This window comes from Silene latifolia, chromosome 11 (assembly GCF_048544455.1).
Source record: "Silene latifolia isolate original U9 population chromosome 11, ASM4854445v1, whole genome shotgun sequence".
Lineage (NCBI taxonomy): Eukaryota > Viridiplantae > Streptophyta > Magnoliopsida > Caryophyllales > Caryophyllaceae > Silene > Silene latifolia.
The window spans coordinates 152156123-152178767 of NC_133536.1; the positions used below are offsets into that span (position 1 = coordinate 152156123).

General features: G+C 35.8%; 1 protein-coding gene across 1 annotated transcript in view; it reads right to left on the reverse strand.

Annotated features, from left to right (window-relative positions):
• The window catches only part of LOC141614158 (uncharacterized), a 39101-nt gene extending 36221 nt beyond the window's left edge, over positions 1 to 2880 (reverse strand). Inside the window, exons 1-5 of the mRNA XM_074432914.1 lie at positions 2675 to 2880; positions 2275 to 2566; positions 1831 to 2082; positions 1439 to 1713; positions 1196 to 1332 (exon numbers count right to left, since the gene is read on the reverse strand). Coding sequence (XP_074289015.1) covers positions 1196 to 1332; positions 1439 to 1713; positions 1831 to 2082; positions 2275 to 2566; positions 2675 to 2880 — 1162 coding nt within the window. The remainder of the gene's footprint in view (positions 1 to 1195; positions 1333 to 1438; positions 1714 to 1830; positions 2083 to 2274; positions 2567 to 2674) is intronic.
• Positions 2881 to 22645: the final 19765 nt, after the last annotated feature.

Genomic DNA, 22645 nt, shown 5'->3' on the forward strand with positions numbered 1-22645 from the left:
TTTAACAAAGGGTTTTAGAAATCGATTTTAACGGTATTTTCGACATAAACCTTACAATTGATGATACGAAAAGTAAAATACAATAAATAAATAAGGATTATACACCCTCAGACTTACATGTTGACGAAACGAGAAGGACTAAGATATCGATTAGTGAATGCTCGACGCGAATGCAAAGAGAGTGCCCTCGTAAGAGGTAAACGATTGATTAATTAAGTTGATTGAGTGTAGTTTGTCAAATTGGTCGGTCATGCAACGGAGAGGCTGGTACCCGGAAAGATCCGAGCTTACGTGGTCGAAAGTTCAAGCACGTAGGCGCCAATAAGTAAGAACAAAGTCTAGAATGCAAAGGGAGAAGAGAAGGGCGGACACTCGCGTGAGAAATATGAGGAGCGAAGGCTCCTATTTATACTAATCACGTGAAGGAATTAGGGTTTCAGAGACTCTTTGGAAGTGAATCTCGGAAAGATATGAAAAAGATACGTGAAACATGCAGAAAAGGGCCTGGGAAGAGGCGCAGCAGCCACTGCGTCTCTTGGAAGAGGCGCAGCAGCCACTGCGTCTCTTGGAAGAGGCGCAGCGCCTGCTGCGTCTGTTCCCAGGAGGTTTCCTCCTGCTGAAGAAAGATTTCCGCGTTTGAGTTATGGTAGGACGGAAATAATTCGACTTCCTTAATATCTTATATGAATATTACGGGATATTATTTGCCAAAAGATAAAATTTATGAAATATGGAATAGAAATATTCGGAACATTCCAGAACATTCTGACTCGGGATTTAACAGTTATCAGGAAATGGAGACGGTTTTTGACCCGGACTCCGAATGTACTCTAATTACTGCCAAAACGACCGTATCGGCACGTAGATGACAACCGAGAGGTAGACATTTAATATTTGAGCAATCACTTGACGATAATCTTACGAACTGTCACAAATCGTTCCGCGTATCAAACATGCGGCCCAATCATCACCGGGTGGTTTGCGGGAGGTGCAGAAATGAGGTATCTACAATTATCAGTCCATTGAAACTCTCCCTTCTTCATCCACTCACTGAGTGGTGCTACAACTCAGCTGAAGTTTTTAATGAACTTTATGTAAAAAGAAGCCAATCCATGGAATCCCCTGACTTTAGTGATTGTCTTAGGGACTCGCCTGGACTAAATTGCTGAGATTTTCTCCTGGTCCACTGATATACCTGTTCCAGATACAATGTAGCGTAGAAAGGTCACCTCTTCAATCATGAAAGTGCACTTTTCTAGCTTGCCAAACAACTTCTCTTCCCTGAGAATTTTAAAAACCACTTCAAGATGCCTGAGATGTTCTTCCCTACTACTGATGTATACCAGTATGTCATCAAATTATAGCACAGCAAACTGACCCAAGCATGGTCTCAGTACCTCAGTCATCAACCTATAAAGGTGTTGAGTGTATTTAAGACTTCCTGACAAAGCCCTTGCTCATAAGCTCCTCAATTTGGTGTTGTAACTCCTTGGTGGCTGTTGGATCACTCCTGTAAGTAGGTCTGTTAGGCAGCACATCACCTGGTACAAGATTAATATGGTGCTCAATTCCCCTCAAGGGTGGCAGTCCACTAGGTAGTACCTTTGGAAACACATATTTGAACTTATGGATCAAAGGTTCGATTTCTGTAGACAAGTCTGAACCCTCACTCTTAATGACTTCCTTGGATAGAAGGATCAATACAAGTTGCTCCTACTTCAGTTCCTGGATCATGGCAGCTTCAGATAAGAACAGCACACCACTAATCTCCTCTAGCATGTTTGGACTCCCAGTGTTTCTTTGATTTTGTGGTAAGGGGGTCAGGGTGACCTTCTTACCTTCATGTTTGAAACTATAAACATTCTCCTTGCCCTGGTGAGTTGTATTCCTGTCAAATTCCCATGGCCTCCCTAACAGCAGGTGGCAAGCATCCATGGGTACAACATCACATTGTACATCATCCTTGTATACCTTCCCAATAGAGAATGGAACCAAACATTGTTTGCTAACCTTAACCTCTGATCCCTTGTTTAAGCATCTGAGATTGTAAGGGTTTGGATGAACCCGAGTCACCAGATTCAGCTTAATGACCACGGTGATGGAAGCCGTATTGATACAGCTCCCTCCATCTATGATCAAGTTACAAACCCTTCCCTAAACTGTGCATCTACTCCTGAAGATTAGGGATCTCTGGTCAGCTTCTAAGGGTCCCTGGTGTGAATGCATGATTCTCCATAAGACAAAGCCGTGCCCTGTGTCAGGGTGAGCTACAACCTGATCTGGACCTAACTCCTCCTGAGCTTCCATTTCCTCCAACACTAGGTTCTCATCCTCCTCAGACTCAACCAATCCTTCACTTTCCCACTCTACTACTTCTATTGCTGTCAGTTCCCTCTTAGAAGGACAATCCTTTCTGAAGTGGCCATATCCCTGACACTGAAAGCACTTGATCATTCCCTCAGTCACATATGGGTTGGTTTTCTGGTTTATGGGAGCTTTTCCTTTATCCAGTGTAGGTGGTGCAGTTGGTTTAGGTGTACTCCCAATCCTAACACGAGTAAATGGTCTGAATGCAGGTCTAGTGGTAGTTTAAGACACTGTAGGCTTAGCCTTTCCCATTTTCTCAACTCTTAAGGATAGGTTAACCACATCATCATAAGACCACAGGGGTTACATCCTAACCTTTGAAGCAATATTCTTATGAAGACCATCTAGAAACCTAGCAATCTTTTGCTCAGGTTTTTCATTAATCTCACATTGCAAGGTTAACTGCTCAAACTCCCTCAGGTAGGTCTGAATGGGTCTCTCATCTTGCCTAAGTTTGGACAGCTTAATAAAGAGGTCCTGAGTGTAATCCTTGGTGACAAATTTACCCAACATTTTTTTCTTAAGATTAGACCAAGACCTAAGTGGTTCTTTCCCTTCTCTAATCCTTTGGTGTTTCAGATTATCATACCAAAAAGAAGCATAACCCTTTAGTTTCAAGACAACAACTTTAAAGGACTTAACATCAGTGTAACCTTTATACTAAAAATTTTTCTCAATATCCCTAATCCATTCTAATAAATCATCAGGATTTAGGCTACCAGAAAATTCAGGGATTTCTACCTTTAGATGCTTGTTTGTGTGCTCAGGAACCTCCTCCTGAGTCCTGTTGCTTTCTTCGGATTCTTATTCATATCCATGTGGTGGTTGTCCTCTCCCTGCTCCCATAAAGAAGCATCTGCCTCTACCTCTTCCTCTGGCAGGTGGATGTCTTCTTGGATCATGGTTTGGAAACCTCTCCATCACTACATGGCCATCATTGAGTAGTGTCTCCACATTTACTGCAAGAGTTTCTATTCTGGTCCCAATACCAGCAAGTCTCTCTTCACTCCTGGTCGTTTTTGTGTTTTTGTTGTAGGTAGGGATAATAAACTCATAGTTTCTCTCAACCCAAGACTAACACAAAGGTGGAATTGTGTTAAACCTTGCTATGATTACCAAATTGCAGTGTTAAACTCTAGGCTGACACAAAGACTTAGACTTTAATTAGACTAACAGTTCTGGTGTTTTTTTAGGATGCAATGAACTTTCAGAATTGGATTAAAATTACCAAATGGACTGCTAAAATCATGAAACTTGCTGAGAAATTAGTTGAATGATTAAACTAACTCTGATTAAAATTTCAAGAATTTTGAGGCAATCTAAGTATTTTTGGTTCATTAAATAAGACTGTCTGACAGAAGGAATTAGACAATTGTGACACAGGAGTATTGTTTGAGACTGAACAAGGACCAAAGGATATAATTATCAACCAAAATCCCACATAATATTCACAGGGAAGTAAGATAACAATTTAGACAACTTAAACTAGAATTTATCACAGTTAGGCACAGATAAAAACCAATTCAAGCCACCACAACAAAGCAAAATAATCCACAGTCTGAGCACAAGATTGAATGAACCTCACTAATAGACTTTGTTCAACACTTACAGACTAAGTACAAGATATTAACAGGCCTGAATCTTAACTACAGACTAAGCACAAGCTATAAAGATTTAAAATTGAGAGAGAACTCGGGTTTAATATTTATCAAAAGCTGCCTCAATTCAGTTGGGGGAGAGGTCCTGATATAGGCCTCCCTCTTGGAAATCTGTTATAATTTTAACCTAGAAATCTCATCCAAGGGCCACTATTAGTTCTTAGGACATAAACAAAGTGATGGAAATATTTTACAATGGTGACAATATGATTTAAAGGAATACTGCAATAAAACAACAGAAATTCTGCACTGATAGTGAGATGCTGCTTCCTAGGCTGCTGTGTTGCCTTGGCTGGGAGTATAAGGATGAATGGTTGCAGTAGGTGCCTTAAATTTGGTTCTTAGGTGATATGTGAAATATGGAAAGACAAACAAAAGCACCCCAACATCAGCTCCTTCTTTGTTTAGCCAGAAATGGTAATATAGTTTATGCTTTATGTCCCTTTCAACAACTTGACTTTAAGTTTGATTTTCTCTCGATTGCAGTGTGAATTAGGCCTGACTCCTTAGGACTTTTCTGAACTTAGATGATCAAGGTTTTAGCTAGCCAAGGTGGCAGCTGGTGGTTGAGCTTGTACTGGTACTTGTGACCTCCCAAAACAGGCCTGTAAGTGGTGTTTAACAGAGTACTGTTCCTGGGACTATTGGAATTGACCTGGTTCCAAGCTCCTACTACTATGACGGTACAAAACAAAGTGTGTAAGGCTTGTGTTTTTGATTGATAGGGTCAAAACATGAGTCGGTTAAGGGAGAAAAGACGGGGCAGACATTCACGTACCCTAGAATGAGGTACAATGAGGAGCATTTATAGAAGGTTGTGTGGTGTTGGTTGAAGGAAATGTAGATCTAAATACATACTTACATACTCATATATGTATAAATTAATTTGTCATAAATTAAATATGGAACTTATGCATGCAAACAAATGATAAAATAGAGGAGAAATCATGTCCTTACATTGGTGATTTCGGTTTAATGGGCACAAGAGAGATCACCTTTCTCTCTTGTTCTTGAGCTTTCCCTTATGGATGAACCAAGATCCAAGTATAGGATATCTCCCTAAGCTTAATACCCAAGACTTTATCTTAATTCAAATTAATATTATAAGTACTAGTATAATATTAATCTAGTAGAAAATTGACCCAAAATTATTATGAACACTTAATAATTTCGGTATTAATGGAGAAGAATAAGAGAGCTTTTTATCTCTCTAGAAATCTTAATTTTTAGGATAATGGTTGAATGAATAATACACTAACTAAATCAAAGTAGTGTATATGAAAAAATATAAGACAAAACCTTTGCCTTTCTTTCTTGGAAAACCGGGTGGGAGGAGGTGTTTTGGGGAGCCAATGCATGCCCACATTTGTCTTTACAAGGTTTAATAGGGTTGCATGGCTACTCTTGCTTTTAATCATTATGTTTACCACTTATAATATAAACACAATATTAAGCCTAATACTCCTCCATTTTCGGCACTTTAGTTAATATGGATTCCATATTATTTTTGTCAATTGTCAATATGTCACATGTCACATGTCACATAAATTTGTTATGTATTTTTAACATATTAAAAATCAACGTATTAATAAAAATACGTCACATACAAAAATCGACTTAGTAATTTCATAATTACTTGTGCCAAAATATTTTACCATTTATAAATCACAACAGATTGTATTTATAATAATTCATTCAATTCCGATTGTTTCTTTAAACAATAATTTCATCCGAGTAATGATACAATTCAATTACTCAGACCGTATCTCATTTAATCACATTTCAATTTGATACGTAAATTTTACTTCCAAAAATCGTCCGTCAATTTTCAAGTAATTTAATTAACTCGTAACATTATACGATTAATTAAATAATCAATTAAGAGTGTTGCCCTATAGGTATGACCTAGGGGTCAACTGATCACCACCGTCGCACGACGCAATGTCAAACTCTAGTCACCAATCATTACCGATATATGTTGACCAATTGACAAGAACAATATTACTTCCCAATTGTATTCTTTATAATGAGATTTAAACATGTGATCATTATTATCAACAGTCGTGATCGCATTATTGTCGGAGGACACATATTCCAACAATCTCCCACTTGTCCTCGACAAGTGTGCGTCACCAATTCTCTTGTCCTATTACTATCTCCCACTCAATGCAAGGTGTCTTTCAGGTCGTACTTGCAAGTGATCATATCGAGAGTGGTTTCCTCGATCTGGAGAATAACTGATTGACCGGACTTATCTATCATAGATACTTTCCGAGCGTGGCCACGCATTTCCAGTTCATTACTTCTCGAGTGGCCCTGAGATATTGTTATAACCCTGACTAGGGATGGACAATTCCTATCGCACTCATTCCCTTCGACTAGCCACAACCATCATAACCCAAAATATGCCCATTTGACCCCATTTACGAAGGTCGTAGTAACACAAATCAAAGTTAATCTGAAACTGTGCCATCTTAGGAGAATAGTCTTTTGTCAAAAGAATCGACTCATTTGAATACTATAGTAGCTCTCGCCACGACCAGGCTATATAAATTTGCCAAAAATCTATAAGCGGTCATTAGGCCGGACAAAATGTTCCTAACAGTCTGCCTATGTGATCGACTAGTCATCTCACATGACTCTATGGCACTTGAACTTGCCATCAATCGCATCACACTCTAGTCACTTCGAGACGTCACCTCATATAAGTAACTATGGGCAAATACAATGTTAATCCATGTTCACTTTAACGGGGTTCAATTGTCTCTACAACCCGTTTGGATATAACAATGTGCAAGGTGAGTTAATAATAACTCAAACGACAAATGTCAACATCACATTCGGGTAGTCAATATCATATTACAACCTTGTGATGTATATCGTAAGTGTAAACACTTATTGATTGCAATAGAAGTTTAACATGCCATGTGTCCATGTGTTCAAACTTCTTACACTTGCAATTCCCTTTACATTCATGTTCTCTCTCATAGCATGAATCTTACCAAGTACACATCAAGGTTCCCGACCTTGGTTTCGGTTCTTTAACTTGAAAGAACTTTCTTATCGACTATCACATAACGAACGAATTTGTGATGAATGATATAACTTGTACTGGTCAAGTATTCCATCCACACACAATGCACTAGGTATATGTTTTGTAGAATCTTGTAACAATTGACAAGATTATTAGCTTAGCACTTCTCACAAGTCCTAGCTTAACTAGGAAAGATTATTTTGAATAACCTCTTATTTAACCAAGCATCTTTCCAAAACTTCTCATTTCTCTTTCTAGTCTTGAAAGAATTGGGATTCTCATAAATCCTCATATGTGCTCGGATTTTCTACAATATGTGCAACCTCTTCACACACAATGGAACATTCCGTCAAACACTGAAATCGCTCATCGGATTCTACTTGAGAATTCATGACGTTTCTATTATGGCTCACCAATCAATCATCATGCTCTTATGCATATGATTCATAATTGGACATGTACATGATTATTCTAATGGCGGAATCATTAGTTACTAATAATCATGAGATCAACCGTTCATAGGTTCAATGAACGACCATGACTGCTAATGGCAATTCCATTTTCATCTACATGAATAACCTATGTGAATGTTGATACGATGTGTATCTCTTAATACTAATCCGACATCCCTTGATGCAATTGGATTCATCATTGTCCATTTTCATCCAGAATTGAAAACTCAAAAGCTTCTTTATGAAATAAGGTATTAGCTCGTCATTCTTTAATGAGTGATGAGTTGTAAACATTCAAAGGATGATAGCTCCCACTAAATTTCATGTCTTCACATGAAAATTTCCTAACTCCCACTCAATTCTACATATTTCGAAATTGACTTCTCAATCGAAACTTTTATTAAAAATTGAAATATAAATTGCATTGCCAAGTTATTAGGATAAAACCATATATGTTCCCATCATATCCTTTCAAAATACCTATTTTGAAGTGGTCTCATCTTAACCTTACGGAAAGAGATTTTAAATCTCCAACACACTCATGTCATAATGATGTGTAGTAATGTCATTATTCAAATATAAACAATATCTAGAATACGTCCTTCCCAAATACCCTTTTGAAAGGAGGTTTAACCATTCCATAGTGAGGTTAACCAATGACATTTGCGTGGTTAAAACTTTGGCCATTGAAGATATCGGTATATCGATCTATGCAACTCGATCATAACTAGTATGTAACTTTGATTCATTTAGGCTCTTAAGTAAATCTCAAGGTTGAAACTATTGGTCAAATATTTCATAAACTTAGTCAAAAACTTGTTAAGACTTTGCATTAGTCATTTTCTTCCAAAACCTTCTTTTGGTCTCCTCGTGTAGTTATCTTGAGAATATACTCTTATGATTACTTCACTTGGTCTCTTTAGTCATATAGAGCTAACATGAGATTATAGATCTCATCTATTCGGCATACTATGTAAATAGCTATACCTTCATTCAAATCAGTCTCTCTTGCATAGATCTTTATTTACACAAGTACACAATTTTATCTTGCCTTGTTTGTTGTGTCCTCATTTTTCTCCCACTCTATCTTTAGAATAAATACCCTATAGATTCAAAGATAGCATATAAGACACAAATTAATGATGTTGAAGTATAAGGAGAACTATCTCATAGATAGACTAATAGTTATTGATTTCATATGTGTACTTGGTGATTGACATTCCTTTAAGAGAGTTCATAGACTCAAAATCACTTTATAAATGATCATACACAAGCCTTAAGCATGTGGACATATAATGAAACCCGTCATTATATTTGTCTATTGGATCACTTTAAGCGAAAGATCTCATGTTTCTAAGAGCAAGCATTTAAAGATGAATTTTAGAACATAAAAGGATAAATGATAAAACGGGTGACTTGGGTTGCAAACCAAGTCACCATCATCCAAAATACAAACCATTATCCAAAATACCTTTCCATGTCGAACACGGAAACTTAAAGTTCTAAAATCCAAAACATAACTTAAAATAAGACAATGAAAAGCAAAGCTCCATAAAAGCTATCCATAGCTTCTCCATGGTTTCTCATGCTTGCTTTTCCTTTCCCTTGTCTTTGCTTGGTGGAGGCTCTATTTACAATAAAAAGGGAGATACATTATCACAACTTTGAATCATAATACCACAGTTGAATTAGAAACATAAAAGAAGGATAGTCATTTACCTACTGGAGTGATCTTTCCAGCTTTGATATCACCAAGGTATTTGGAACAATTTCTTTTCCAATGTCCCATGCCATTACAATAATGGCATTTATCAAGAGGACCCTTCTTGACTTTTGAGGTGCTAGCTTCATTAGGCTTAGTTTTGGTGAATGTGGGAGCTAGCTTCTTGCCCTTTCTCTCATTCTTCTTAAACTTCCCCTTACTCTTAGTGCTTATGTTAAGCACATCCTTGGGAGGGTTCACATTTAACCCCATGTCCCTCTCAGCTTGCACAAGTAACTTGTGCAACTCCTCAAGAGACACATCCTTGTCTTGCATGTTGAAATTCACCCGGAATTGCACATATGCCTTGACTTTGGACAAGGAGTGTAGAATCCTATCTACGATGAGTTCTTTGGGGATTTCAACCTTTTGAATTTTCAAGGTCTCGACAAGCTCCAATAGTTTGAGCACATGAGGGCTAACCTTTTGGCCCTCTTTGAAGTCGAGATCAAAGAATGCCGCGGCCGCCTCATATTGGACGATCCGCGGAGTTTGTGAAAACATGGTCACAAGTTTGGAGTAAATCTCATTAGCATTGCCCATTTTAAAGGCTCTCCTTTGGAGGTCCGCCTCCATCGCAAATATCAAGACATTTTTCATTGCGGCGGACTCCTTTTGGTAAGCCTCATAAGCTTCCCTAGTGGCCGCGGTGGACCTAGTGGAGGGTTCGGGTGGAGAGGCCTCGGTAAGGTAACGAAGATTGTCGTCACCTTCGGCGGCTAATTTGAGTTGGGCATCCCATTCGGAGAAATTTGACCCATTCTTTTCAAGTTTACATCGATCCATAAAGGATCGGAGCCAAGACGAACTAGCGAGAGGTGTGGCATTAGGAGTTGGTGTTGGTGTTGCCATTTGCTATGAAACAGAAGTGGTCTACAAAACAAAATATAAGGAGTAAAACAATTGTCGTTTTAATAATACTCGTAAAAAAATGTATGATTTAAACAAGTTTTATGCATTTTTCTAGTGACCTCTACCCAACTAGATAAATGATTCCAAGAGCCAAATTCATATCGACTTAGGCACGGTGGGGCCGATACATCCTTTATCAATATAACTCCGTGGATTAACGTTTAATCGATTCTACTTTTAGAACTCTTGGTCGATAATATTACATTAACAATTATCTTTAGCCCAAAACACATTCGACAAGGGCACGGTGGGGCCGATACATCCCTTATCAAAAACTTTTGTTGAGTTCAATCCAAATTTCGAATAAATGTGTCCATGATCCAAACCCACATTAACTTGGGCACGGTGTGGCCGATACATCCCTTATCAACATGAATTCGGTGGATTTACATTCATCACCCACTTCCCCTACGTAACAAGGTTTGTACCCCGGTGGGGCCGAGCGCACTCCCTTGCGAAATAGGTTTTCATGGTTTCTACTATTTGGTAAGGTTATGTCTCAATTAATTGTTTTAGCGAGAGGTCATGTCAATTTATTATCTATCACGTTTTAAGTGAACTAAAGTGGTGAACTACGATAATTCTAATTGACACGGTCGATAAACTCGATAAAATGACAATGCATGTTTAGTTATGGCGATTTAGCAATGTATGTGACATAAAATAAAATGCAAGCAAAAAGATAAATAAATCCTAGTATGGCCTTTCCTAAAATAGAAAAACTATTTAACTATTACATATTCGGAAACCAACTCCATTGGTCCCTGAACTTCGGTTGTGGCACGCATCTCGATGTAACACCGTCTTTATGTATCGCCATTCTTGAAGAAATCCGTCTTTGGGAACTCCGGAATGAATAAAAATTATATAATAAATTACATAATTTCCTATTATACATTTGTAACTAAAATAAAATAAATCTATTAAATTACAAAACGATGATACGAGATCACAAATAAAATTACAACCGAATCGATATTCCCATACATTTCGGGAAATACCAATTAAAATCTAAGGCCATACTAAGTAAAATTACATAATTCAAAATTACATAAATTAAAATTATGACAATCATAAAGAAAATGCAGCATTATAATATGTATGAACATGCTCAATTTTATGCTAAATCGCCTTTAATTAGCCAATATCGTATATTACTTCGGTTTTTACGGATTTGCGTGATTTCAACATTTTTATAATCACAAAAATACATAAACTCATATTTATGCATAAGTTAATTACCCTAACCTCTTAGGACTCAAAATTTAGTCTTCACTAATAATTTGACCATAATTAACCTATATTTTATAAAATTGTTCATTAATGGTCCAAAATTACAAAAATAAGCTATTAAACTTCAAATAAATCACAAAATTTCAAATAAATTCAAAATTTGAAATTTAAACTCATGAACATTCTGTAAAAATACCATGACACTCATAATGTTAAAAAACTTAGGTTAAAAATTTTGAAATTTTCCCGGAAAAACAATGTTGCGGTTTATCGATTTTTAATAAAATAATCATAAAAACATGGAAAAAAAATTATTTTCATTAACTTTTAAATTTTAGATCTGAAAAAGATAATAAAATGCAACATTATACGTTTTTCCTAAGTCATAGATTATGTTTTATTAATTTTTCACTAATAATGTCACTATTTATGCTATTTTTCTTCAAAAATCCATAAATCATGCAAAAAGACTTCTTTATAGCCAATTATTTTACACACATCTTGTAAAATTGCATGTGACAACATATTAATTTTCTATGACCAGATTCGAAATTTAACTCATATTAACCTATTTTTCACCTAAATCCGAATTTAATAATGAAAAATCCATTTTTCGAGCATAACAAGTCCAAAAATTATGAAAATTTACTGGTTATCTCAAAATAATATATGTGACAACATATCCAAAAATCAATGAAAAATTCGAAGTATAGCTAATTTTAGACCGAAAATGACATTTTTACTCATAAAATCATATTTAAATGCCATTAATGTATAATATGAACAATAAAAATCCGTAAAATTAACCAAAATATCCTAAAACATTTTAGGACCAGAAATATTAACATGCATGGATTAATTTCGTGATATATCATAATAACACAAATTTTACAAGTTTTATTTGTTATTCTTATAACTCGGAAAAACTTTTAACCGATTTGCATGCAAACAACCGTGGCTATTGATACCGATTGAAGGAAATGTAGATCTAAATACATACTTACATACTCATATATGTATAAATTAATTTGTCATAAATTAAATATGGAACTTATGCATGCAAACAAATGATAAAATAGAGGAGAAATCATGTCCTTACATTGGTGATTTCGGTTTAATGGGCACAAGAGAGATCACCTTTCTCTCTTGTTCTTTAGCTTTCCCTTATGGATGAACCAAGATCCAAGTGTATGATCTTTCCCTAAGCTTAATACCCAAGGCTTTCTCTTTATTCAAATTAATATTATAAGTACTAGTATAATATTAATCTAGTAGAAAATTGACCCAAAATTATTATGAACACTTAATAATTTCGGTATTAATGGAGAAGAATAAGAGAGCTTTTTATCTCTCTAGAAATCTTAATTTTTAGGATAATGGTTGAATGAATAATACACTAACTAAATCAAAGTAGTGTATATGAAAAAATATAAGACAAAACCTTTGCCTTTCTTTCTTGGAAAACCGGGTGGGAGGAGGTGTTTTGGGGAGCCAATGCATGCCCACATTTGTCTTCACAAGGTTTAATAGGGTTGCATGGCTACTCTTGCTTTTAATCATTATGTTTACCACTTATAATATAAACACAATATTAAGCCTAATACTCCTCCATTTTCGGCACTTTAGTTAATATGGATTCCATATTATTTTTGTCATTTGTCAATATGTCACATGTCACATGTCACATAAATTTGTTATGTATTTTTAACATATTAAAAATCAACGTATTAATAAAAATACGTCACATACAAAAATCGACTTAGTAATTTCATAATTACTTGTGCCAAAATATTTTACCATTTATAAATCACAACAGATTGTATTTATAATAATTCATTCAATTCCGATTGTTTCTTTAAACAATAATTTCATCCGAGTAATGATACAATTCAATTACCCAGACCGTATCTCATTTAATCACATTTCAATTTGATACGTAAATTTTACTTCCAAAAATCGTCCGTCAATTTTCAAGTAATTTAATTAACTTGTAACATTATACGATTAATTAAATAATCAATTAAGAGTGTTGCCCTATAGGTATGACCTAGGAGGTCAACTGATCACCACCGTCGCAAGACAGTAATGTCAAACTCTAGTCAGCCAATCATTACCGATATATGTTGACCATTAGCCGATAATAATATTACTTCCCAATTGTATTCTTTATAATGAGATTTAAACATGTGATCATTATTATCAACAGTCGTGATCGCATTATTGTCGGAGGACACTTATTCCAACATTGGTTGCTTGAGGCAGTTTTTGGTGACGTGGCCTGTGAAAATCCCATAGGGGCGGGAGTGTTGCTGTGACACAACGGCCTGTCCTAGCCTTTTCACAAATTTGGATTCTCTCTTTTGTTCTATCCTAGTTTTTGTTGGACATGTTTTGTGGTATATACCTTAAAACCGTGTAAAGCTAGGATTTGGGTATTATTTGGAGTGAGTGTTTTGTGTTGGACTCATTTTTTGAATTTGGTGAGTCGGGTTTCTTGTTTTGAGTCGATTTTGGGACCAGAATCAGATTTGACTCTAATTAGTGTCATTTCAATGCCATCGATGTAATACCCCGTAATTATAAAGGTTTATAAGTGAATAATTTATGTAATTCAAATAATTAATTAATTAGTAATAATCGTATTTATAGTAATAATTGTTGTGAGACGGTAATTAAACCAATTGAATAATAAGGTAAGACTTTGTTAATGCTAGTGTCGACTTGGGCATGTGTAATATGGATTAATAGTGGCATTAGTATACTAATTTACATAATTAATTATAAGAAAAATAATATTGGTATAATAATAATAATAATAATAATAATAATAATAATAATAATAATAATAATAATAATAATAATAATAATAATAATAATAATAATAATAATAATAATAATAATAATAATAATAATAATAATAATAATAATAATAATAATAATAATAATAATAATAATAATAATAATAATAATAATAATAATAATAATAATAATAATAATAATAATAATAATAATAATAACAGGTTTCCTAGTTGCTTCCGAAACATATCCTACCCCTATAAATAGAAGACATAACCTAAACAATGAACCTTATTCCATCATAAACATAATAATTGATAAAGAAGAGAGCAAAGGAGATCTAAAGAGGAAAGTGAGGAAAATTATAGCTAGAAGATCGTCACAAGGTAACTTTTAATCACCTCTTAATATACTCGCCTTAAGACGAATATAACTTGTTAATTAGACAACCGTATGACAAACTAAGACCGTCACCTTGACGTGGGACACCAGGGAGTGACTATGACCTATCGTTGACCACCGTTGACCGGCTGAAAGGGGGATATTATTAGGGTTTTTCGTTGGTGGTTGGATGTGTTTGTGTCGTGGGTTATATGGGTTTTGACCCTTATTTCGAGTGACCCAGACCTGACCGGGGTTAGGGTTGTTACCGGGATGGTGAGTCGAGTCTAGTGGTGGCTATAGGGTGGTCGTAGATGGTGTTTTGCGGCGGTGGCAGCTGGAAACACGCAAAACAGGGGAGAGTTGATTGTTGTTGTTGCTTGCGGTTTTAGGGGTTGTTGTGGTGACGGTGTTTGGTCGAGGGGAAGGAGGGACCATCGCTGGAACCACCGTGGGTCATTGGTGGCAACAGTGGTGTCCAGAGTTGGTGTGGTTGGTGTAGATGAGGGTGTCGGGTGTCGGGTATTCGGTATGGGTCGTGTTTGTGGTAGGTTGCTAGGACGTGAGTTTGTGGCTGCTAGAGGCGGTTCTAGAGAGTGTTTGGGGCATGGTTGGGTGGCTGGGAGGGGAGGCACCTGGTGTTTAATGGCGGCAGACCCGGTGGTTGTCGGGTTTTAGTTTTTTGGGTTGTTTGTTTGGTGTTCTCACGGGTGGTATTAGATGGGTTGTTATTGTGGTGGTTACACTCGTCTTAAGACGAGTTTTACAGGTGGCTTGGCAGGTTTTTAGGCTGACTGATTGTGGTGGTGTGTGCTAGGTAGTGGCGGTGTCTCGGTGGGTTGCTCGGTTGGTGGTTGGTGTGGCGTTTGGGCTTAGTATACACGGGTTGTGGGGATGCGTTGTTTACATGATTGGCGTGGGTATATTATGGAGTTTGTCATGGCACGTGAAATTCTAAACATTATTTTAATGGTTGTTTGTTGATGATTATTAGATGGTTTGACCACGGACCCGGTTTGTTTGATTTGAGTCGAGTTTATACTTATTATTAAGTTACATATAAATATAATCAATATAAACTAGTTTTATAATTAGTTTAATTTATTTATAATAAGTGAATCGAGTAATTAGTAATTAAATTATAAATATTATTATTAGGTGAAGGATTTGTTAAGGAGCATTGCTTATTGGATTCGCTTTGCTAATTACTTGGATTTTCTTTGCATTAATTGTAATCGCTTATATATCAGGTAGGGATAAATCCTACTCAACTTTTACTCGATAATGTTTGTTGGATGATTTATATTAAAATGAATTGATCATATAAGAATTGTGTTGGTCGTTATCATTGAAATTGTTGGAAGGGAGAATTATATTATATATGTTGGTTGGATTAGTTATGATGGAGTTACTGTTATTGCATTGGTTATTTAGTTTAATACTGGCAGACATCCCTTCGTGGTGATGTAGATTATTATTGCGGTTATATTGGCAGACATCATGGTAAGAGCTTTCGGGTGACGTATTTCAGATTTATTCTGGCAGACGATATTTATCGTATTTACTCGAGGCAGGCCCCAGATTGGTCTGCAGGCCATCTGGTGGATATTACTCAACTATATGTTGAGGCAGACACTACCATTTGGTAATGTAGTGTGTGTTTACTCACCTTCGGGTTGAGGCTGCCCCGGCCAGGGATTGGCGGGATGATTAGTGTAATGAGTAAGAAAAAGGAAGGAGCACGTTGTCAGGGGGTTGTGCAATGAAAGGAAATTGGATTATTTATCGTATGTTTTTGTTGTTAGTATTTATTCCTACTCAACCTCGCGGTTGACTGTGTATTCGTGAACATCTGCGGTGAACCGTTTTATGGGGAGCAGATTTGACAGGTACTAAAGATTAGCTGACTTGGGAGCATTGGGATGAGAGCTTGACTTGGACCATAGCTGAAGTCTAGATCACATAGAATAATTACATCACTTTATTTATTTCCGCTGCGATATGTATTGTAATTTATATTAAGTTTTACTTGGTTAAAGTTGTAATAAACATGTATTCACTAAAGTTTTAATTTAAAGTACTTTGGTTTGTTGTACTTTGTTATTCACTATCTCGGGAAACCGAGATGGTAACAGTCCTATTTATTTGGGAATGTCTAGCTAAAGGCTCCTGAATAAATGGGGGTGTTACAAAGTGGTATCAGAGCAAAATGATCCTCAGGCCTAACCAATGAACAAATAATGAATATAGGAAGTGTCTAATAAAATAAACCCGGGTAGAAACTGTTAGGTGCCTCCTTAAGCTTGGGATGAGTTAGGGGCCTCCTCACACCAAACTTCTGGCCCTTCCAGTTTCGAACCGGATACCTTGAGAGATGTTACAGTGTGGGGAAATTTAAAATGAATGTTGTTATTTTGTCTTAGGAGTTTTTGGTTGCCTTGGTTGACTATTGTTTTCGTTGATGATTGCGGTTACGGGAACGTAACCTTGCTTTTAAGGTGATAGAATGTGATATGATTTTAAGCGTTGTTTTAACCATGTTGATATGGGGAAAGTATGTTGGCATGTATGTGGAGGGTGTAAATTATTGTGTGGAATTGTGAAGAATCTAATTTTGGTTGATTTCGCAAAATTTTACCGTTGATTGTTTTGGCTGCCATTTACTGTCTGTTTAAAATTATTTTTCGAGATTTTTATTTGTGATAGCCTTGTGAGTTAACTTTCATATGCCATTAGTCTCATGCTTAAATAATATACGGTTTAGGAGAAATAAATATTTTAGTGGACAGTGGTCAGAATATTCCTGTACAGTGATGTTTTCGTGCCATAATTTTGTAAAATTTGTCATTTAAAAACTACTTCTCCATTTGGTGTAATTCCAACTCCATTGTTTAAAAGACTCATATATTTTTCTAAATTGATAAGCCACGTTGTAGGAAAATATCTTGACAATTTATGGTGATTTTTACAAGTTGACCTATGTTTCTGACAAGTTGCTGTGAAATTTCTATTTCGACCAAATAATTTGTAAAATGCATTATAAATTGACTCTATAAGTTTTTAACTTGATTCTTTCCCTCACGATTTAGTAACTCGCTATATGTTCTAAAAATTATAAGCACTCAAGTAGTAATTAAGTTGTTTTTTATTAATGATTTTTGGAAGTTGTAACATGTTGTCTATCCTTGAAAATATAAGATATGCTAAAATTTCAAAATATTATTTCGTATCTTTTTCACCTTAGCATTTTGATGTTGTAAATTATGTGAATTAAAATAACATGTGTAGTGATATGCGGAATATGTTGCCCTAAGCCTATATCTATATTGCATCCATGTTTAAGTTAGATATAATTAGTAAGAAATGAACGCGCAAATAATAGATCTAAATTGAGCAAAGGTTGTAATTATCTAATTTCCATTTAGTATCTTTTAGTACACCATCAATCGAGGTTGTGTTAAAGATAATAGTTGTTTTATGTTACAATGTGTATTACATGTTCTCGTGAGGTTACAATAAATAGTTTAATTATTTCCGTTGTTGATATATCGAACTTCGAGGACGAAGTTTATTTTAGGGGGAATGAATGTGATACTACAAATGTTTTGAACTATTGTCGAGACATCCTTTTGATAAGTACGATATGGTTCGGTAATAATTAAGTAAATTGATATTGTTGCAATGATCATAAGTTGGAATGAGGTTCAGTTGTGTGGATGTTTATAAAAGTTGTTGTGGTAGTTGTGAGCGAACTTCGGGACGAAGTTCATTTTAAGAGGGGAAGACTGTAATACCCCGTAATTATAAAGGTTGATAAGTGAATAATTTACAAAAATTAATTAATTAGTAATAATCGTATTTATAGTAATAATTGTTGTGAGACGGTAATTAAACGAATTGAATAATAAGGTAAGACTTGGTTAATGCTAGTGTCGACTTGGGCATGTGTAATATCGATTAATAATGGCATTAGTATACTAATTTAAATAATTAATTATAAGAAAAATAATATTGGTATAATAATAATAATAATAATAATAATAAAAATAATAATAATAATAATAATAATAATAATAATAATAATAATAATAATAATAATAATAATAATAATAATAATAATAATAATAATAATAATAATAATAATAATAATAATAATAATAATAATAATAATAATAATAGGTTTCCTAATTGCTTCCTAAACATATCCTACCACTATAAATAGAAGACATAACCTAAACAATGAACCTTATTCCATCATAAACATAATAATTGATAAAGAAGAGAGCAAAGGAGATCTAAAGAGGAAAGTGAGGAAAATTATAGCTAGAAGATCGTCACAAGGTAACTTTTAATCACCTCTTAATATACTCGCCTTAAGACGAATATAACTTGTTAATTAGACAACCGTATGACAAATTAAGACCGTCACCTTGACGTGGGACACCAGGGAGTGACTATGACCTATCGTTGACCACCGTTGACCTGTGGGAAGGGGGATATTATTAGGGTTTTTCCATGGTGGTTGGATGTGTTTGTGTCGTGGGTTATATGGGTTTTAACCCTTATTTCGAGTGACCCAGACCTGACCGGGGTTAGGGTTGTTACCGGGATGGTGAGTCGAGTCTAGTGGTGGCTATAGGGTGGTCGTAGGTGGTGTTTTGCGGCGGTGGCGGCTGGAAACACGCAAAACAGGGGAGAGTTGATTGTTGTTGTTGCTGGCGGTTTTAGGGGTTGTTGTGGTGACGATGTTTGGTCGAGGGGAAGGAGGGACCACCCCTGGAACCACCGTGGGTCATTGGTGGCAACGGTGGTGGCCAGAGGTGGTGTGGTTGGTGTAGATGAGGGTGTCGGGTGACGGGTTTTCGGTATGGGTCGTGTTTGTGGTAGGTTGCTAGGACGTGAGTTTGTGGCTGCTAGAGGCGGTTGTAGAGAGTGTTTGGGGCATGGTTGGGTGGCTGGCAGGGGAGGCACCTGGTGTTTAATGGCGGCTGATGTGAACATTATTTGCGCACATTTAGTCCCCTAATTGAACCTATTTTGCATACTTTTATAACATTTCATGACCATTTTATCCGTCAAATGCTTTTTATTTTGCTTTCCTATTGCATTGGACATGTTTTGTAGGAAAGGAGATAATAAGGCGGAAATTCCCGTTTTTCATGCATATTTGGAAGCTTGTTGACGATATTTGATGTACTAGGTTTGAAGAGGAGGCAAGAATGATGACCAAGGAAGAAGAAATAAAGAGTATATAGAGGCATCTTAGGCTTAAAAGCAAAAAGAAAGGGAATATCAGCTCAACCCGCGCGGGTCAAGCCTATCTGGAGCAGGATACTGATGAACCCGCTCGGGTTGAAGCTCTGGATGCTCATTTTCAGCTCGGGACGAGCGTATTCCTGGACAGGAAGTTCTTCCTTGCTACGTGAACCATGATCCGCGCATATTTTTCAAAGACTAGCAAAAAGGAGACTCGCATCCTTTTTTAGAGAGGTGCGATTCCCTACCCAACAATTAGCATTGTTAATTTACTATTTTACCCTTGCTTAACCTAATGATGCTCTACTATATATACCCCACTTGTAATAATCAAACCATCAAGTTTTCATTAGGTTAAATCAATCCTTCATTAGATTAGATTAAGAGTAGATTAGAATAGATTATCATTTAATCTTTCCACAAATTACACATTAATCTTTCCTTAATTATTGTTCAAGTTTATTATTGAGTAATTCAAGTTTATTATTGGGTAATTAGAAGATTATTGGGTTTTTTGGGAGATTGACAACCTTCAATCAATCATCAAGTTCTTCTATTATTCTTTGCATTATTATTTTGGAATCTCCATAGGTATAATTCTCTTAATCCTTGTTTTAATTATTGTTAATCTTTCTTACTTGTTCATCACGTTTGGCTTTGTTAGTATGATTGTCAACCTTGTTAGCATGCTAAACTTGATAATGAGTGAGTAGTTACTTAGCTAGGATTAATGGGTAATTAGGGGAAATAAACATGGGGAATGATTCATGCTTAATCTAATATGCTTCCATAATTAATTTGCTTGCTTGTTGCGATTTCAACTTATGCACATGTTATTTTTGATGAAATGCTAAGCCTATGAATCCTTGCATTTACAACCATCACTTATCTTTTCAATGAGACTTGTAAGACATAAACCAACTCGAGTCTCATTATACCATGCATATAGTTGGATAGGGAGGATTAAGTCGACTTGTAGGTGCTGTACAATCTAATCGATTCGGCCCCGGGACCCAAACCTTCCTAGGATTGTAAGATATAAACCAACTCGATCCATCACAACAATAATTGCTTGCATCTAGTAGGAAACATGTTTGTATGATCAACTCCCATGAATCCCTTATGAACCCATGATATCCTAGCATTTTTAATCAATTGTTTACATCTTTCCTTTTGTTGCTTGTTTATTGCTTTTATTAGATTAGAATCATCAACCCATTATAATTGTGACAACCCCAAGCACAACCATAATTAGATTGAATAATTTGAGTAACCACCGTCCCATGGATCGACCTCGAGTTACCGCTAACTAGGTGTTTGTTGAGAATTATAAATGTGTTTGATTGGGAGACCCGACGACATCACCCAACATCAAAATGGCGCCGTTGTCGGGGACGGTGTTGTTTATTTGAATTGTTCTTTTGTCTAGTTTTAGTTGTGCTTCTTTTTCTTGAGTTGTATTGTACTTGTTCTATTTCACATGCTCAACATGTCTACATTCTCTTTTTGGCAATATGAAAATGAATCATTTGATAAATATGTTGCAAGATTTGAAGATTATATGACTCATGCTTGGTATCATGGTTTTACTCTTTCAAATTATGAAGCATGTTGTGTTGTTTATGATGGCATGAACCATGAAACCCGCAACTTGGCATTTCACTTGAGTGGTGGTAGGATATGTGAGATGAGTTGTGAGGAATTTTGGGAATTTGTTGAGTTCATGACCATCCATTGTCATATGCAAACTATACATGATATATTTGAAAGTGCCAAGGAAGGTATAGAAGCGATAAAAAACACATTTTAAAAATTCATTGAGGAAAACTATGATGAAAATAAGAATTGTGAGGATGAGAAACCTTCCTATAACCTTGAGTCAACCTACTATGCCCACAAAATTACCCCACCTTGGGAAGATGGAGTGCTAGATGAGGAGAGTGATGATGAGGAGGAGTACATTCTTGATTGTGAAACTAATGCTTGGATGCCGTCATCCTACTCTTCTTGTGTTTCAATGAAATCAACCTCCATGGAATTTGAAGTTAATGGGCAAAGTGAGAATGATATGGATGTGAGCTTGAGTGAAAACTCACCCTTTGATGATGACATATTTGAGGGAGACAAATGTGTTGAACTTGGTGAGCCTTGTTACGACAACCCCTTTGATAATGGACCTTGTTGGGATGAGGAATATGATGAGGACATTTTGGAACCCCAAATAGATACCCTTGAAATCACCTTAGATGATAATGAGAGTACTTGTATTGAATGTGGTGATTTTGACTATTTGGAGGATGAGTTGAGTGAATTGCCAACTAACTACCCATTTCATGTTCCTTCCATCCATTATTTCTCTTATGATTTTTGTCATGATGCCCTTGATATGCTTGTTCGGTCTTTTACTTGGGCATTTTTCAATTGCATAATCTCGTGTTGCTATGCATGCCTATTCATGTCCCACTCCTAAGAATTTGACCGATTTCTACGTGCTTTGAGTGCTAGTGATAATCTTCCATGAAATTTTTTATTGATAATCCTTGGTTTTATGGAGTTCCTTAATAACCATTAATTTGTATATATTCATTTAGTATAGTTTTGCATTCATTTAATTGCATGAGAGATGAAAGGGAGGGATCTCATATTTTAATTGAGTTTTTGAAGGAAATTAATGAAAATGAGAAGATGAAAAATGTAAAGAAATGAAGAAAATGGAAAATTTGGGCTTATGAGTAAGTGTGTTATCAAGAGAAAGGTGTTGGGTCAAAATTTCAAAAAAGATGCACATCCCGAG